At 40.2% G+C, this 18,892-nt stretch overlaps 1 protein-coding gene across 3 annotated transcripts in view; it reads left to right on the forward strand.

The window, feature by feature from the left end:
* The window catches only part of LOC143759897 (uncharacterized), a 200,576-nt gene that overhangs the window by 160,970 nt on the left and 20,714 nt on the right, over window positions 1-18,892 (forward strand). For all 3 annotated transcript variants that reach the window (XR_013212246.1, XM_077248988.1, XM_077248989.1), the window contains one exon: window positions 8,589-8,705. Coding sequence is in view for 2 of the 3 variants with exons in the window: in XM_077248988.1 (XP_077105103.1) it covers window positions 8,589-8,705 (117 nt within the window). In the remaining variant the exon portion in view is untranslated. Of the gene's footprint in view, window positions 1-8,588; window positions 8,706-18,892 lie in introns of those variants that run through there.

The following is an 18,892-nucleotide window of genomic DNA, read 5'->3' on the forward strand; positions in this document are numbered from 1 at the left end:
AAATGCATTGCATCTAAAATGGAGGTGACTAGAAACGGAGAATTGCAGCTCACAAATGCAGGGAATAATGTAGAGGGGCAGTTAGTGAGCTGTAGTGTACAGAAGCTACTCACAATGCAGGATTAATTAAAGGGAAGGACACACTCTCAACTGGGTCACTACATGAGGACCATCTCCTAAACATGATTCAGCTATGAGATTGGTTCAAAACAAGTGCAGAGCTTACTCAGGAATGACAGCAGACAAGTGTCAGTTCATCTGTATGAACAGTAATGAAAGGCTTTTGGATTCTGGCCATGTGTCAAGAAGGGCAGAAATGAAGCCACTTCTCTTTAAGAAAAACATGATTGGCAGACTGATATTCAAGATAAGTCCAAGATTGGACTGCATAGGACTGGTTTAAAGTTATTTTCTCTAAAGAAGCTCTATTTAGACTGTTTCGGACAATTGGTAGAATGATTGTCTGGAGAAGAAAAGGTGAGCGCTAACATTAGTCAAATGTCATTCCTACAGTAAAGAATCCTGAGACACTTCATGTTTGGTGTTGCTTTTTATCCAAAGGTCAATTTTGCCTAAAAACACTACCATAAATAAAGAATGGCATCTAATCATCCTCAAAAAGCCACTTCTCCCAACGATCCAGGAGCAATTCGGTGATGAACAATGGTCTTTTCAGCATGAGACCATGTCACAAGGCAAAAGTAAAAAAAAGTGGTTCAGTGAAAAAAAAAAAAATTGGGGTTCATGGTTAGGAAACTTCTTGGTCAATCCTCAAAAAGCGAGAGGGCAAAAATACCCACAGAAAATGTTATACACTCCATGTACTTATTAGGCAAGAGTATGTTGCCATCAATCAAGATTTGGCCCAGAAATGGATGTTAAGCATGCTAGGGCGAATTTCAGAAGTCTTGAAAATAAGTCATCAATATTGCAGATGTTCTTTGTATAAACTTGATGCATTCATCAATAAAAGGGTAAAAACTTATTAAATACTTATAATTATACTTCAGTAACTTTCTACTTCAGAGAACACTTTGTGATTGTGAAAAACAAAATTTGTGTCACTTTTGGCCTTGACTGCATGTGAACAGTTATTTTGAGTTTGTGACTATTACAGGTTGAACTCAATGAATTTGTGTCTTCTTTCAACCTTAAAACCATGAAACTGAACCTATGAAACATTTATGTTTTATAATCACTGCAAAATCAGCATACACATGTAAGTTTTCCTGTGACAAATAGAAAATATTCACCCTGCCATTTTGTTTTTTTGTACACAGCAGGCAAAGATATGCTTGCTGTTAAAATGATGGAAATTAAAGAGGAACCTGATATGATGGAGGGAGTCAAAGTATTGTAATTACCCTGATCACTTTCTTAGAGGAGGACTCATGTTATGGGATGGAACTTAAAATGATAAAACCCCATTTGATGTGAATGCTAACCCAGCTTTATAAATAATTAATAATATGGATCAGAGTTTATATATTCACTCATAACAATAATCTTGAACAAAACGAGGAGGAGGAGAGGACCCTGCTCACGAAGGCTCACAGTCTACAAATAATGAGTGAGGATACAGTAGGTGAGGTGAGAGTTAGTCGTGTAGCGATATGGTGGAACAAGAGTTACTGCAGGTTGTAGGCTTGTAAGAGGTAGGTCTTCAGGTTCCTTTTGAAGGTTTCCACAGTAGGCAAGAGTCTGATATGTTGGGGGTAGAGAGTTCCAGAATAGAGGAGATGCACTGGAGAAATCTTGTATCTAATTGTGGGAAGAGGAGATCAGAGGGGAGTAGACAAGGAGATCTTGTGAGAATTGGAGGTTGTATGAAGGTTAATACTGGGAGACTAGGTCACAGATGAATGGAGGAGACAGGTTGTGGATGGCTTTGTATGCCATGGTTAGGGTTGTGAACTGAAGTCTCTTGGCAATGGGGAGTCAGTAAAGGGATTAACAGAGAGAAGAGGCCAGGGAATAGCAGGGGGAAAGGTGGATTAGTCGGGCAGCAGAGTTTAGGAAAGATTGGAGGGGTACGAGAGTGTTAGATGGGAGGCCACAAAGCAGGAGGTTGCAGCAGTCAAGGGAGGAGATCATGAGGGCATGCACTAGTATTTTTGCAGATTCTTGAAATGTGCAGATCTGGGAGACATTTTTGAGCTGTAGCCAGCAGGATGTGGAAAGGACCTGGATGTGTGGTTTGAAAGAGAGATCAGAGTCAAAGGTTAACCTAAGGCAGCGAGCTTGCAGGACTGGGGAGAGTCGGCAGCTATTGACTTTGAAGGATAGGGATGGGAATTACATTATCTTTATATAATTTTCCAATAAAATAGTAATGATGGTATCGCTACAGAGGGGAGGAAGAAAGCCGTGGAACATTCGAACAATATTTGACAAAGTACAGTACCAAATGTTCTTCATCACATATTATTTTATCATTATCTCACCTTATTTATTTCGCTGCATGTAAAACATTTGTGACTTTTTTCTTTAAGAGATGAAATTCTTTTAGACAAATTGGTAGAAAATGCAAATTATACAGTAGTGCAAGTAAAAAATCATATAAGAGAACACAAATATGACTTTGTGAGGGTCAACATTGCAAGATACAGCACACTCTCTCAACTGATGAATGGTTTCATGGTTGTAATCCATTAGCCATAGAGCTTTTTTGTTTTTTCCCTCTTTACATGTCTGGTTAAGTTGGCTAAGGCCTCATTCAGATGTCCATCAATCACACACACGTTCTCTCCATATTTTTCACAGATAGAACATATACCCATAATATTATATGTGGCTGTTTGCATGTGTTTTTTTGTGTCCCTTGTGCATTTGTAAAAAAAAATCAAAGATGTTTCCACTTTTTTTTCAAGTCCCACATTAAAATATTCAGACAAGTCTATGGGTCATTGAAAAGTCTCTGACAGCACACATTGTCATTCATGTGCAAGCCGTGTGTCCTGTCTGTTTTTAACATTGTAAGAAGTAGGAGAAATTTTGCAATTATATGGCTTGTCCACTACTTGGATAACCCATTCTAAATCAGTATGTTCCCTCCTTATAAAATAATAATAGCTGTACCACCTTCGGTGCGACAGCTGTTCCAGCGGTGTCGGGATTGGTTCTTCCAGAGCATATTGTCGCTTCATTCTCCCCTCCGTCAGATGAATCAGACAAGTGAGGGGGCAGTCGCAGCTCTGACTTCCTCCAAATGTCTGATTTGTCGAAAGGAGGGGAGAGTGAAACAGCTGATAAATGGCTGCAGGGCTCACAAGACCCACGAGAGCAATGTCATGCGGGCCCTGGGAGCGCCAATGCCAACATTTCTGGAACGGGACCCAAGCCAGAGGTAAGTGTAGGTGTTATTATGAAACACTGTCACTGATGGTAAAAATGACACACTGACCAAACACTGAGGAAACTTTGATCCAGCATGATGATGAAACTTAAACTTTTCACAACATCCCCCATATGCGGGCTCACTCCGAGCACCAGCATGATCAAAAGCGGGTTTTCATATAAATCTCTGAAATACATGATTTAGATGTAACTCACAGAAGAAGATTCCCTGTAATGAGTCAGATGGAGACACTGTGGACGCCGTCTAGCCTATGATCCAGCAGTGTCTGTCTTTTTAAGAGTGCACAAAAGCATGGTTGTCCACAATTTTGTGTACCTCTGAAAAGAAGAACGCCACTGAACAGAGACCAGAGGGTGTCCAGAGAAACTCTGCTGCCTTATTATAGTGAATGGATCCCTCGGGGATTTCATTTGAATCACGTAATTCAGAGATTGAGATGGAAACCCCAAAGTAAGTGCTCAACGTAGAGCGCAGAACAAGTGTGATCATAAATGTTATGTAAAATGTTCCCAATAAAAACTTCAACTCAATCCACAAAAAAAGCAAGCCCTCACTCAGGTCTGTCATCTGTTAACAGAAATATAGGGGGCTTGAACGTTACTGGTAGCACAAAGACTCTAGAAAAGCAAAATTGCACCTCTCCCCCAAAAGAAATGCAGTGATTTCTGCGCTCCCAGATCCAAATTCCCCCTCCCTTTTGAGCCCTGCAGTGCCTAAACTGCAGTTAGCACCCACATGTTTGGCATTTCTGTAGCAATGAGAGTGCACTTAATTTACAGGGTCCATGTCTCCAGAATCAAGAGCTAGGAAACAATGCATGTGCACTGCAATGTATGGGCACTACAAGGTACACGCACTACAATGGCAAATTTGCAATTTTCACTTGGCAACATCCACTGCTGCTTGTTTCTGGCAAACACATGGAGTCGAAATCAACACTGTACCTGTAGATAAATTCCCAGAGGGGTGTAATTTCCAAAATTGGCTCACTTAAGGGTGGATTCTGCTCTTAGGGGCTCTGTATATGGAGTCTACAAACTATTCTACGATAATTTATTCTCCAAGAGTGAAATAGCACTATTTCTGTTACGAGTCATGCCGTGTGGCTAAGCAGTACAGTACAGCCACATATAGGGTATTGCAGTGTTCAGCAGAAAATGTCGTGATAAATTTTGGTGCTACTTTTACCCATTTTCCTGTGTGGCAATGTAAAATCAGGGGCTAAACAACATTTTTGTGGTAAAAATGAAATTATTTTTTCTTCACCGCCGAATGGTATAAAAGTCTGTGGCACACTTGTGGTGTCAATATAATCCCTTCACCCCTAGATGAGTTAACTGAGAGATTTATTTTGTAAAATTAAGTCACTACAATGTGCACTACAATATGGTGCTCCTTCCCTTCTGAGCTTTTGCACTGTGCCTCAAAAATAGTTTTTGACCACATATGAGGCATTGCCGTACTCAGGAGAAATTGCGTAACATATTTTGTGGTCCATTTTCTCCTATTATCCCTTTTGAAAATTGAAAACTTGAGGTCAAAGTAAAATTTTAGTGGAAAATTTTTTTCCGTTGACTCAGTCCAAAGTTATACAATTCTGTGAATCGCTTGAGGGTTAAAAATGCTTACTATCTGCTAGATTAATTCCTCAAGAGGTGTAATTTTACAAAATGGGGTTATTTAAGGGGGTTTCTGCTGTTTTGGCATTTGGCTTGTCAAATATGACATGGCGTCCACAACCTATTCCAGCCAAAATTGTGCTCCAGTGTTCAATTAGCGCTCCTTCCCTTCCAAGCCCTGCATTGTGGCCAAACAGTAATCTGGAGAAATTGCACAACGAACGATACTGTTCATTTTCTCCTGTTACCATTAAAAAAATGCAAAATTTTGGGCTCAATGAACATTTTTTTGCCTGAAAGATTACAATGTTCATTTTTTTCTTCCATATTGGTTTAATTCTTGTGAAGTACCTAAAGGGTTAATAAACTTCTTGAATGTGTTTTTGAGCACTTTGAGGGGTGCGGTTTTTAAAATGTTGCCACTTTTGCGTATTTTCTGTCATATAGACCCCTCAAAGTCACTTCAAACTTTGTGTAGTACCTAAAAAAATGGTCTTGTAAATTTTATTGGAAAAATGAGAAATTCCTGATAAACTTTTAACCCTTCTAACTACCTAACAAACAAATATTCTTAAAAAATGATGCAGAGGTAAAGTAGACATATGGGAAATGTTATTTATAAAAAAATTTCTACAGCATGACTAACTGGTTTAAAGATGTAAAAATTGAAAGTAATAATAAACACAAACATTTTGATGTAAGTTTACCAGTAACAAAGTACAACGTGTCAAGAAAAAAACATCTCAGAATCACTGTGATATGTTGAAGCTTTCCAGAGTTATTACCACATAAAGTGACACTAGTCAGAATACTAAAATTTGGCCTTTTCAGGAAAGTGAAAACAAGCTTTGTGGTGAAGGGGTTAAACATTGCATAAATATTCCATATGTGTAGAAAAAGATATGGACCACACATCTAAACCTTATACATTGATCTATTGATCTGTGGGGCACCAGGTTGCCTGCCCTACTGGTGCACTATCGCTGCACTGGCAGTTGGTGCATGGTGCCGCACTCTTTAGTGTAGGAACTTACTGAGAGGTTCGCCGTGACTTGGCAGTGTGCTTCATACAGTCTGATCGTAATGTTCAACTGAGAACCTCATATTCAGTTTTGTACAATTTTAGCTGCAGCAGATTAATGTATACGTTTTAGATGTGCTGTCATTATCTTTCTCTACAGCTATGATATATTACATAAATATTAACCCCATATTGATTAAGCTCAGTAAATTTATAGAGCTTGATTCTGGCCTTCAGCCTTTATTTATTATAAATTTACGGTGTCGGATTAAAACTCCTGCAGTCTAGAAAGAGCAGGTCCACTTCCCAGTTATCAGATAAAGCTAGGGACTCTAGAGAAAAGACAGAACCGGCTTATTAAAGCTTCTGTCTTCTATTTCACAGGCTAAATAGCTTTAAATGAACACTGTGTAGTGCACAGTAGCATCGATGCTATCATTAATTCTGTAAGACCTAACGATCACAAGATTGCTGGCCTAGTTGAGCTGCTGGGTCCAAGCAGACCAAGATCAAATCTACAAGTGCCTCGTGCCACTGTAGTGTACTGTTTGCCCCCTTAACTGGGGTTCCTATGGAAAAAAAGCTCAAACAAGGAAAATAAAACTTGGATAACACTGGAATACAGTGATTTTGGTGTCAACAATGTCTTAACGGTTTTATATTAAATTTATGGTGCTGATTAAGAATATGACTTCAGTTTTGCCAGATTGAGATATTTAATGGTTAGTTAATTAATTACAGTAGACTTCTGGCATTAAAAAGTCGCTTTTACAACATTGTAAGCCTACAAACTGAAATACCATATAATTATATGGGATTTTTCAGTACCTAATACACTGTTAAAGAGTCAAAAGACATACTAAAAAACCAAAAGGTATTGCATTTGTTATTACACACAAGTCACATTTGGCAATGCATTATTTTCGTGGATGAATTATCTCAAAAATTAGAACCAATTCAGCAAAAGTAATGGGATTTTTGAATACACCAATTCCATTAAAAAAAACCTTGGCACCTGGGAAATTTTTTTTTTGTAGACCTGTGTAATTACTTGTGGGACAAATCATGGAAAAAATATAAAATATATAAAACATCTGTAAATTTTTTTAAAAAGTAATAAAAATAATGGCCGTTTTGCGCAGCTGTTCTTCAACGGGTTCAACTGAGTTTAACCTATTGCAGCACAAAGCCACCGTTTATCTGCTCCTCTCCTGCACATGAACGATGGCCGTTTCGCACAGCTGCGCTTCAATGGGTTCAACTGAGTTGAACCTGCTGCGCAAAACAGCCGTCATTCTCAGCTCCTCTCATGCATACTTCCTGCCCTTCACTTTGCTAGTCTTTGTTCCAATCAATTGGAAATAAGGGATTTTTTGAATCGCATACCTGGTGAGTGCTGCTTTTCATTTTTTAATTTTCATTCTTTTAATACATCTCTATGAAGGCCACTGATTACTTTTAGAGCCCTGAAATTGAGATAACTAAATATTATAGGCAATTTTCTAACCTGTGCCTGTCAGGCGGTTTGCTCCCAAACTCTGGTGTGCCAGAGATGCGCCTGACACAAGACTAATAATGTGTAATGGATTGTTACGAATGAACTTTGACAAATTGTAGTTAACAGCAAATTGTCTCCAAAGCAAATTGGGTTCTTTTTTGCTGGAACTTTGTGGACTCTGTTAGTTAATGATTCCAAAATTTGGTCCACTAGACAATCTTTTTGTATAGTGGTAAGCCAATATTATCATTATCACATTTTAAATCATTCCTATAGAACACAGCATATAAATGAAGACACATGCTATTGTAACATTATCATACAAAAACACAGCCTAGGAATTAAGAAAATCAATACTGTGACATCATCAAGCAATCAACAAAATAGAGCAAATCTTCTATACGAAAACGCAGGGCAGTGTGACAGTTAATAAAACACAGCCTAGAAATTCAGACATTGTGTCATCATTAATAAAGAGCACAGCCTGGGAATAAAGGTTTAACTTTGTGACTTCAACAATAAAGAACGCAGTGCAGGAATAAAAGCATACACTGTTCTAACATCTACCTGGTAACATATGACTTATAACTACTGTAAAGAAACAATAAATTGTGACATCACTAACAAAAAAATAACCTATACAGTGAAATTCAGTAGTGACCTTAGAACACAGTCCAAGAAAAAAGACAATCACTATTATAATATTACAATGTAACAGTGTTCATAAAGTAAGACATACTGTAGGCCCCAATTCAGCTATTATAGTGACATTTTTGGTAACTCATAGTTGCGCAAAAGTTGAGCATCTTGTTTTTATGTCAGTTTATGCCAGCTCTGCCATCTCTTTGGAAAGTGGGCACGGCTTCAATGGAAGGGGCATGGCCATGCTCAGCTGGCAAACTGGCTTGATTTACAACAGAAATGGTGGTGGTGCATGACAGCTGTCAGATTACAAACAAAATCTAATTTATAACTATTTGGGAATTAAGAGACAGAAAAGTGCCGTTAAGCAAGAAATGATTGTCTCCAAACCAACCTCAAATGTGTTTTCTAAATACTGTACTTTTACTCAACTACATTCTTTCCATTCAGGTATCTTGATTTAAGTGGATGTAAAAAAGTTTCAGACATTGGGATTCAAGCATTAGCAAGAAGCTGCCAACAGCTCCGATATCTGGATCTCAGCTCAACCAGCACAGGAAAACGAGGGTGAGTTTATTATACCTGGCTATGATTTGCACCGGAGTACTACCTGTGCATGCTGTGGACCGGAAACAACATGGTCCACTAAGAAAATTTTCATTGCTTTGAGGGCACAGAAGCATAGAAGATAGGGTTTGCTGCGATCGGCACAATGATCCAGTTAGACTGCCTCTCCCAAAACATGTAATATCAGTTGTTAATAAATATATTTCAGTACGGGTGGTAGATACCTACAAAATCAGCATAATTCTTGTTCTTTAACATGGAGGTTTTGTGGCACATGTGGGTGATCTTTATCAGGGCCGGCTCCAGGTTTTCATAAGTGAAAGAGTCTCAGTGGGCCCCTTTAGCACATACCACGATTCATGATGCACAGAAATATAAGTATGGTACAATGCCACAGATTTCACTTCTTAGGCCATGTGCACACGTTAAGTATTTTTCGCGTTTTTTTCGCGTTTTTTCGCTATAAAAACGTGATAAAAACGCGAAAAAACCGCTTACATATGCCTCCCATTATTTTAAGTGTATTCCGCATTTTTTGTGCAAATGTAGCCTTTTTTTCCGCGAAAAAATCGCATCGCAGAAAAAAAAGCAACATGTTCATTAAAATGCGGAATTGCAGGGGATTCCGCACACCTAGGGGTCCATTGATCTGCTTACTTCCCGCACGGGGCTGTGCACACCATGCGGGAAGTAAGCAGATTATGTGCGGTTGGTACCCAGGGTGGAGGAGAGGAGACTCTCCTCCACGCACTGGGCACCATATAAGTGGTCAAAAAATAAGAATTAAAATAAAAAATAGCGATATACTCACCCTCGATGTCTTCCCGCCTCCACTGCATGCTGCCGCTTCGGTTCCTGTAGCTGATGTGCGGCGAAGGACCTTGCCGATGACGTCACTGTCCTGTGATTGGTCGTGAGCGGTCATGTGACCGCTCACGTGACCGTGACGTCACGGAAGGTCCTGCGCGCACAGACCAGCTATAGGAAGAGGAACGGACGCCGCTGAGGAGATGTCTGGGTGAGTATAAGCATTTTTTTATTTTTTTTATTATTTTTAAACATTCTCTCTTTTACTATAGATGCTGCATAAGCTGCATCTATAGTAAAAAGTTGGTCACACTTGTCAAACAGTATGTTTGACAAGTGTGACCAACTTGTCAGTCAGTTTTCCAAGCGATGCTACAGATCGCTTGGAAAACTTTAGCATTCTGCAAGCTAATTACGCTTGCAGAATGCTAAAAAACCGCGAAAAAAACGGAAAAAAAACGCAAAAAAAAAAATGCGGATTTCTTGCAGAAAATTTCCGGTTTTCTTCAGGAAATTTCTGCAAGAAATCCGCAACGTGTGCACATACCCTTACATTTCATGAGTGATATCTATTGTAAATTCTACAGCAGCTCAGAAAGAGGCGAATCCTCGCAGTGCACAGTTCATGCCCTAGAGTGATTCAAATGTCTGCAGTCACACAGAGTGACTGCAGACTTTTCATTTTAGACCGAACAGTATAGTCCTCCATACAGTATTATGGTCACCACATAGTCCTCCATGCAGTGTTAATGGCACCACATAGTCCGCTATACATTATTATGGGCACCATATATTGCTTCATACACTATTATGGGCCTCATATATTTCTTTATACAGTGTATTGGGCCCAAATAATGCTCCATACAGAAAAATGGGCCCCATATATTGCTCTATACAGTATAATGGGCCACATATATTTCTCCATACAGTATAATTGGCCCCACATAGTTCTCCATACAGTATAATGGGCCCCATATATTCCTCCATATAGAATTTAATGGCTCCATATAGTGCTCCATACAGTATAATGGGCCCGATATATTGTTCCATATAGTATTTAATGGCTCCATATAGTGCTCCATATATTATAATGGGCCCCAGGTAATGCTCCATCCAAAATAACGGGCCCCATATACTGCTACATGCAGTATAATGGGCCCCATATAATGCTCCATACAGTATAATGGGTCCCATATATTGCTCCATATAGCATATAATGGCCCCAGATAATGCTCCATACAGTATAATGGGTCCCATATATTGCTCCATATAGCATATAATGGCCTCATATAATGCTCCATACAGTATAATGGGCCCATAAAATTCTCCATCGAGTATAATGACCCCATATAATGCTCCATACAGTATATAATGGCCCCATATAATGCTCCATATCTATCTATATATATAATTGTCTAAGGGTTTTTCCGTCTGTCTGTCTGTCTGTCTGTCTGTCCTGGAAATCCCGCGTCTCTGATTGGTCGAGGCCGCCAGGCCTCGACCAAACAGACGGGCACAGCATGGCGACGATGATGTCATAATGGAAATCAATCGACCAATCAGCGACGGGCACAGTATCGACGTAGATGTCATAATGGTTGCCATGGCGACGATGATGTCATAAAGGTTGCCTCGACCAATCAGCGACGGGCACAGTCTGCCGCGAATTCTGGAATCATCATTGTCCATATACTACGGGGACATGCATATTCTAGAATACCCGATGCGTTAGAATCGGGCCACAAGCTATGTAAAAATAGGAGAAAACTCGGGAGTATAAAGATAGTAAATACTTTATTATTACATATACATAATAGTTACTTCATACCAAAAATAGAAAACATGATAAAAACCAGGATGGTGATAGGAGTGGATAGAGATCACCAGGTGTGCAGCACCCATAGGGCCAACATGCATGTCAATATAAGCAAGAGACCTCTGCTATAATAGTACATAAATGTATGAGCCAAAGTGGCATAGAAATAACAATGATCGAGGTTACTCTTACCGCTGCTGAGTCCAAGGGTGGCGCACACTGGGATATATCCTTAGGCAAAGGTCCCCAAGCTAGTAGTATATAATGGCCTCATATAATGCTCCATATGGTATATAATAGCTCCATATAATGGTCCATACAGTATAATGGGCCCCATATATTGTTTCATACAGAATAATGGCCCCATATAATGTTCCATACAGTATAATGGGCCCCACATATTGCTCCATAGAATATAATGGGCCCCCTATAATGCTCCATGCATTATAATGGGCCTCATAAAATGCTTCATAGAGTATAATGGGCTCCATATAATGCTCCATACATTATAATGGGCCCCATATATTGCTCCATACAGTATAAGGCCCCATAAATTGCTAAACACAGTACAATGTGCCATACATAGTGCTCCATACAGTATAATGGACCCCATATAATGCTGCATACAGTATAATGGCCACATATAATGCTCCATATGTTGCTCCATATCATATATAATGGCCCTATATAGTGCTCCATACAGAATAATGGGCCCCATATAATGCTCCATACAGTTTGACAGCCCCATATATTGCTCCATTCATTATAATGTGCCCCACTTAGTGCTCCATACAGTATAATGGGCCCAATATAATGCTCCATACCATATAATAGGCCCCTCATAATGCTCAATACAGTATAATTGGTCCCACACATTGCTCCATGTAGTATGTAATGGGCCCCATATAATGCTCCATACAGTATAATTCTCCATAGAGTATAATGGCCCCATATAATGCTCCATACAGTATATAATGGTCTCATATATTGGTCCATATAACATATAATGGCCCCATATATTGCATTATATAGTATATAATGGTCCCAGTTATTGCTCCATCTGATATGTAATGACCCTATATAATGTTCCATATAGTATAATGAGCCCCAAATAATGTTCCATACAGAATAATGGGTACCATATATTGCTCAATATAGCATAAAATGGCTCTCATATAATGCTCCATACAGAATATATAATGGGCCCCATAAAATTCTCCATGCAGTATACTGGCCCCGCCCCATATAATGTTCTATACAGTATAATGGACTGAATATAATGTTTCATAGAGTAGAATTGGCCCCAAATAGTGCTCCATACAGTATAAGGCCCCATATATTGCTCCATACAGTACAATGCGTCATACATAGTGCTTCATACAGTATAATGGCCCCATATAATGCTCCATACAGTATAATGGGCCCCATATAATGCCTCATACAATATAATGTGCTCCATATATTGCTCCATACAGTATAATGCGCCCCACATAGTGCTCCAGACAGTATAACATGCCCCATATAATTCTCCATACAGTATAGTGGATCCCATATATTACTCAATATAGTATATAATGAGCCTCATATAATGCTGCATACAGAATACACAATGGGCCCCATATAATGCTTAACTTTTAATTTAAAAATGACTACGTGTTTCAACCATCTCTGCACTCTAAACATACATCTCTGACTTGTTCCCAATGTCTACCTCACCCTCCTTCCCTTTCTATCCCATGTCACTCTCCTCCTCCTTCCACCTCTCCTACCTCTTCACTATCTCTCGACACATCAATATACCCAACAGCCAAACCTCTGTCCGCTTATATTGTAGCTACACCTTTCACTACCACAGCTCCTACACTCAGCATCGTACAAGAAGCTCTGGATCCCACTGATCAGTGGGAATTTACAGTTCACAGTTATTTTGATCAATCCCTTTGTCAAATCACAGTCATCCAGTTTTCTCCACCTCCATTTTACATATCACATCCATCCTTATCCCCTAATAGCACTTCCTCTCACCATTTCTTTTTTTAGAAATAGGACCCACTTGCAATCATCATACTACTCTCACACAAAGATCACAAACCAATTTACGATCAAGCACTGTTTTGCTCCAATATCTCCAATATCTCCTGGTGGCCTCGACCAATCAGACGGGCACAGCATGGCGACGATGATGTCATAATGGAAATCAATCGACCAATCAGCGACGGGCACAGTATCGACGTAGATGTCATAATGGTTGCCATGGCGACGATGATGTCATAAAGGTTGCCTCGACCAATCAGCGACGGGCACAGTCTGCCGCGAATTCTGGAATCATCATTGTCCATATACTACGGGGACATGCATATTCTAGAATACCCGATGCGTTAGAATCGGGCCACAAGCTAGTAGTATATAATGGCCTCATATAATGCTCCATATGGTATATAATAGCTCCATATAATGGTCCATACAGTATAATGGGCCCCATATATTGTTTCATACAGAATAATGGCCCCATATAATGTTCCATACAGTATAATGGGCCCCACATATTGCTCCATAGAATATAATGGGCCCCCTATAATGCTCCATGCATTATAATGGGCCTCATAAAATGCTTCATAGAGTATAATGGGCTCCATATAATGCTCCATACATTATAATGGGCCCCATATATTGCTCCATACAGTATAAGGCCCCATAAATTGCTAAACACAGTACAATGTGCCATACATAGTGCTCCATACAGTATAATGGACCCCATATAATGCTGCATACAGTATAATGGCCACATATAATGCTCCATATGTTGCTCCATATCATATATAATGGCCCTATATAGTGCTCCATACAGAATAATGGGCCCCATATAATGCTCCATACAGTTTGACAGCCCCATATATTGCTCCATTCATTATAATGTGCCCCACTTAGTGCTCCATACAGTATAATGAGCCCAATATAATGCTCCATACCATATAATAGGCCCCTCATAATGCTCAATACAGTATAATGGGTCCCACACATTGCTCCATGTAGTATGTAATGGGCCCCATATAATGCTCCATACAGTATAATTCTCCATAGAGTATAATGGCCCCATATAATGCTCCATACAGTATATAATGGTCTCATATATTGGTCCATATAACATATAATGGCCCCATATATTGCATTATATAGTATATAATGGTCCCAGTTATTGCTCCATCTGATATGTAATGACCCTATATAATGTTCCATCTATATATATAATTGTCTAAGGGTTTTTCTGTCTGTCTGTCTGTCTGTCTGTCTGTCTGTCCTGGAAATCCCGCATCTCTGATTGGTCGAGGCCGCCAGGCACAGTATCGACGTAGATGTCATAATGGTTGCCATGGCGACGATGATGTCATAAAGGCTGCCTCGACCAATCAGCGACGGGCACAGTCTGCCGCGAATTCTGGAATCATCATTGTCCATATACTACGGGGACATGCATATTCTAGAATACCCGATGCGTTAGAATCGGGCCACAATCTAGTATAGTATAATGAGCCCCAAATAATGTTTCATACAGAATAATGGGTACCATATATTGCTCAATATAGCATAAAATGGCTCTCATATAATGCTCCATACAGAATATATAATGGGCCCCATAAAATTCTCCATGCAGTATACTGGCCCCGCCCCATATAATGTTCTATACAGTATAATGGACTGAATATAATGTTTCATAGAGTAGAATTTGCCCCAAATAGTGCTCCATACAGTATAAGGCCCCATATATTGCTCCATACAGTACAATGCGTCATACATAGTGCTTCATACAGTATAATGGCCCCATATAATGCTCCATACAGTATAATGGGCCCCATATAATGCCTCATACAATATAATGTGCTCCATATATTGCTCCATACAGTATAATGCGCCCCACATAGTGCTCCAGACAGTATAACATGCCCTATATAATTCTCCATACAGTATAGTGGATCCCATATATTACTCAATATAGTATATAATGAGCCTCATATAATGCTGCATACAGAATACACAATGGGCCCCATATAATGCTTAACTTTTAATTTAAAAATGACTACGTGTTTCAACCATCTCTGCACTCTAAACATACATCTCTGACTTGTTCCCAATCTCTACCTCACCCTCCTTCCCTTTCTATCCCATGTCACTCTCCTCCTCCTTCCACCTCTCCTACCTCTTCACTATCTCTCGACACATCAATATACCCAACAGCCAAACCTCTGTCCGCTTATATTGTAGCTACACCTTTCACTACCACAGCTCCTACACTCAGCATCGTACAAGAAGCTCTGGATCCCACTGATCAGTGGGACTTTACAGTTCACGGTTATTTTGATCAATCCCTTTGTCAAATCACAGTCATCCAGTTTTCTCCACCTCCATTTTACATATCACATCCATCCTTATCCCCTAATAGCACTTCCTCTCACCATTTCTTTTTTTAGAAATAGGACCCACTTGCAATCATCATACTACTCTCACACAAAGATCACAAACCAATTTACGATCAAGCACTGTTTTGCTCCAATATCTCCATCTACCGGAAAAAAAAGTAAAGACTAGAGGCAAACAAGGAGGAAATAGCCATAAGAGAAAATTACACAATTCTGATAAGAAAAACCCACAGACTATAAAGATCTTGAAATTTTCCAATGATATGCTAAATGAGGCTGAAATTTGAACTTCTCTCCATCCCAATGTACAAATTATTTCCATCTTTCTCTTGATCTTAATACACTTGTTTGAAAGTCAACTTTAAAACGATGCTACCATATTGGTTGAAAATTATATACATCAAGATGTGAAACTGGTTTCTAATTTTGACCCCATACACAATCGGGACCATTATCTGGGAACTTTGTACTACCTTGACATTGAGTTTGTTCTATTACATCTAAACAATTGGGGTCACCAATTTATCCTCTAAAGAAAAAAAGCACTTGAGCCCTTCAAAATTAATGATAACATCATAATTCAACAGGCAGACAAGAGAGGAGGGGTTGTAATACAAAACTGTGTTGATTACCTAGAGGAAGCTTGCAAAATCGTATCTTATACCAAGTATTAAACTGAAATTCACAATGACCCTACTCTTCAGAATGAACTTAAATATCAAAAATTGATTAATGATGCATACAAATAATCAATAAAAAGGAAAAAAAAAATGTAACAAATCCTTCTCCAACTAAAGTACTATTCTATAAAAAAAAAACACCTTTTGCTTGTCCCATTATATTGGGAATTGGATCCGTGATCTTTTCCTACTAGAAATAGAAATCAAAGTCCTGTCGTATCTGAGGGATTTGACCCAGCTAATTATAGAGGCTATAGAATGATCGTATGGGAAGAGATTTTTTTATTTATTACATTAGATGTACAAACCCTTTTTACCATTATCAATCATGAATTGGGTTTGGAAGCCTTAGCATTTTACCTGACATCTGATGGTAATGTCAAATACAAACAAAGATAATTCTTGTTAAATGATTTAGAATTCATACTCAAGCACAATGCATTCTCCTTCCAAGAAAAACAGTATTTCTAGCCACATGGTACAACGATGGGGACTCAGGTCGCCCCTAGTTATGCAAATTTCTTTACCAGGCGATGTGAGTCCCTACCACCTATTGCATCTGAGGACATAATAATCAGATTGTACATAATAATAATAAATAATAACATAATTTATAACATATAATATATTATTGTCATTATATCAATGACCTTTTTATATTTTGGCTCGGCACCCATTTAGAGGCCTCCCGCTTTGTTGAGATATTGAACAAAAATGGTGATTATTTTTTACCTCAAATATCTCTTTGGATAAAATTGTTTGTTTTGGATTTAGAGTTATTACATAAAAATAAGGTAATTATGACCAAAACACACTTCAAATCTGTTGTTAGGGCTGGCGGAACGCACCGAGTAAATAGAGAGATGATATTTGGTGCGTTCACAGCCCGGGGTCCACCGTGCAGGAAAGAACCTGCTGCTGGCAAATGGCGGCGCAATGTGGTGGTAGAAGCGAACTCTGTTACTTCACAGAGTCGCTATAAAGAACGCACTGTGTCCTGTTTAGCTCACAGGTGTACACAGTAACTGCCGAGCAGATTGAAGCTTGTGGTCACGCAGTCAAAGAGACAAACACACAATCTCCTCATCGGAGGTGCTGGTATTCTAGTGGCTTATTTCAGCCGGGTCCCTGAATACACACAAGAGTGACCACATTGGCGCAAAACTCATCACATGAATTGATACTAGCGCATGGCCGTGCGGTCATGTGCACCTTTTATAGCTGCAGCAAGTACAGGACCTTCCCAGAAGGACCAATGGGAGGCTGCCACAGACGTTTGAGCACCTTCAGGACCTTCCTAGAGGACCAATGGGTTTTGCTGCTGTATCTAAGCATGTGACCCTTGATCTACAATGAGAGATCTTACCCTGGGCATGGTCAGAAGGGGAAAAGTGGGAATTAGTCCCAAAGACATCTGCTCGCTGCTGCCCAGTACTGGCCACAATGGCAGAAGCTGGAAAGTCAGCAGTAACCCTCTGCACAGAGTCAGACATAGCAAGACGCTGGGACCGACGCCTCCACTGAGCAGGCTCCACTGCGGCAGGAGAAGAATGGGAGACTACAGTGGAGATGGCACGAGATTCCCCCTGTGCAGAGGTGTGGAACTCGACCCTTAACATTAACCCCCCTCCTAGGGCCCCCTCCTTGGACGTCGCTACGCTCAAAGGCAGCAATGAGCTGCGGAGCCTGAATATGCTCAGCAGGCTTCCAGGACCTGCCCTCAGGACCATAACCCTTCCAGTCCACCAAATAAAATTTTTTGCCACGTACCACCTTGCACCCCAAAATAGCATTCACCTTGTAACCGTCCGTAGATGAACCCGATGTCCCTGCAGATGACTCGGAAAACCGGGACATGTATACGGGTTTCAGGAGGGACACATGAAAGGTGTCGGTGATACCCAGGCGTGGCGGGAGGGCCAGACGGTAGACCACAGGGTTAACCTGTTCGAGGACCTTGAAGGGGCCCAAGTAGCGAGGTGCAAACTTAGTGGACTCAACTCACAGCCTGATGTTACAGGCGGAGAGCCACACTAAGTCGCCAGGAGCAAAGGTCGGAGCGGGGCACCGATGTGCATCGGTGGAGGACCTCATTCTCTCCTTTGAGGCCTGAATGGCATCCTGAGTGTGGTGCCAAATGTCCCGTGCCTCCACAGCCCAGTCTGCCACCCTGGAGTCGGTGGAAGACATGGGCATAGGCACAGGAACCCGTGGATGCTGACCATAGTTAAGAAGGAATGGGGTCTGTCCAGTGGAGTCGGCTACAGCGTTGTTCAGCGCAAACTCCACCCACGATAGCAAGGATGCCCAGTCATCCTGCCTGGCTGAGACAAAATGTCGCAGATATGTGACCAAGGTCTGGTTGGCCCTCTCTACTAACCCATTCGTCTCAGGATGATATGCAGAAGAGAGATTCAACTCAATGCTGAGAAGACGACAAAGCTCTCTCCAGAACCGAGACGCAAACTG

This window comes from Ranitomeya variabilis, chromosome 1 (assembly GCF_051348905.1).
Source record: "Ranitomeya variabilis isolate aRanVar5 chromosome 1, aRanVar5.hap1, whole genome shotgun sequence".
NCBI classification, from domain to species: Eukaryota; Metazoa; Chordata; class Amphibia; order Anura; family Dendrobatidae; genus Ranitomeya; species Ranitomeya variabilis.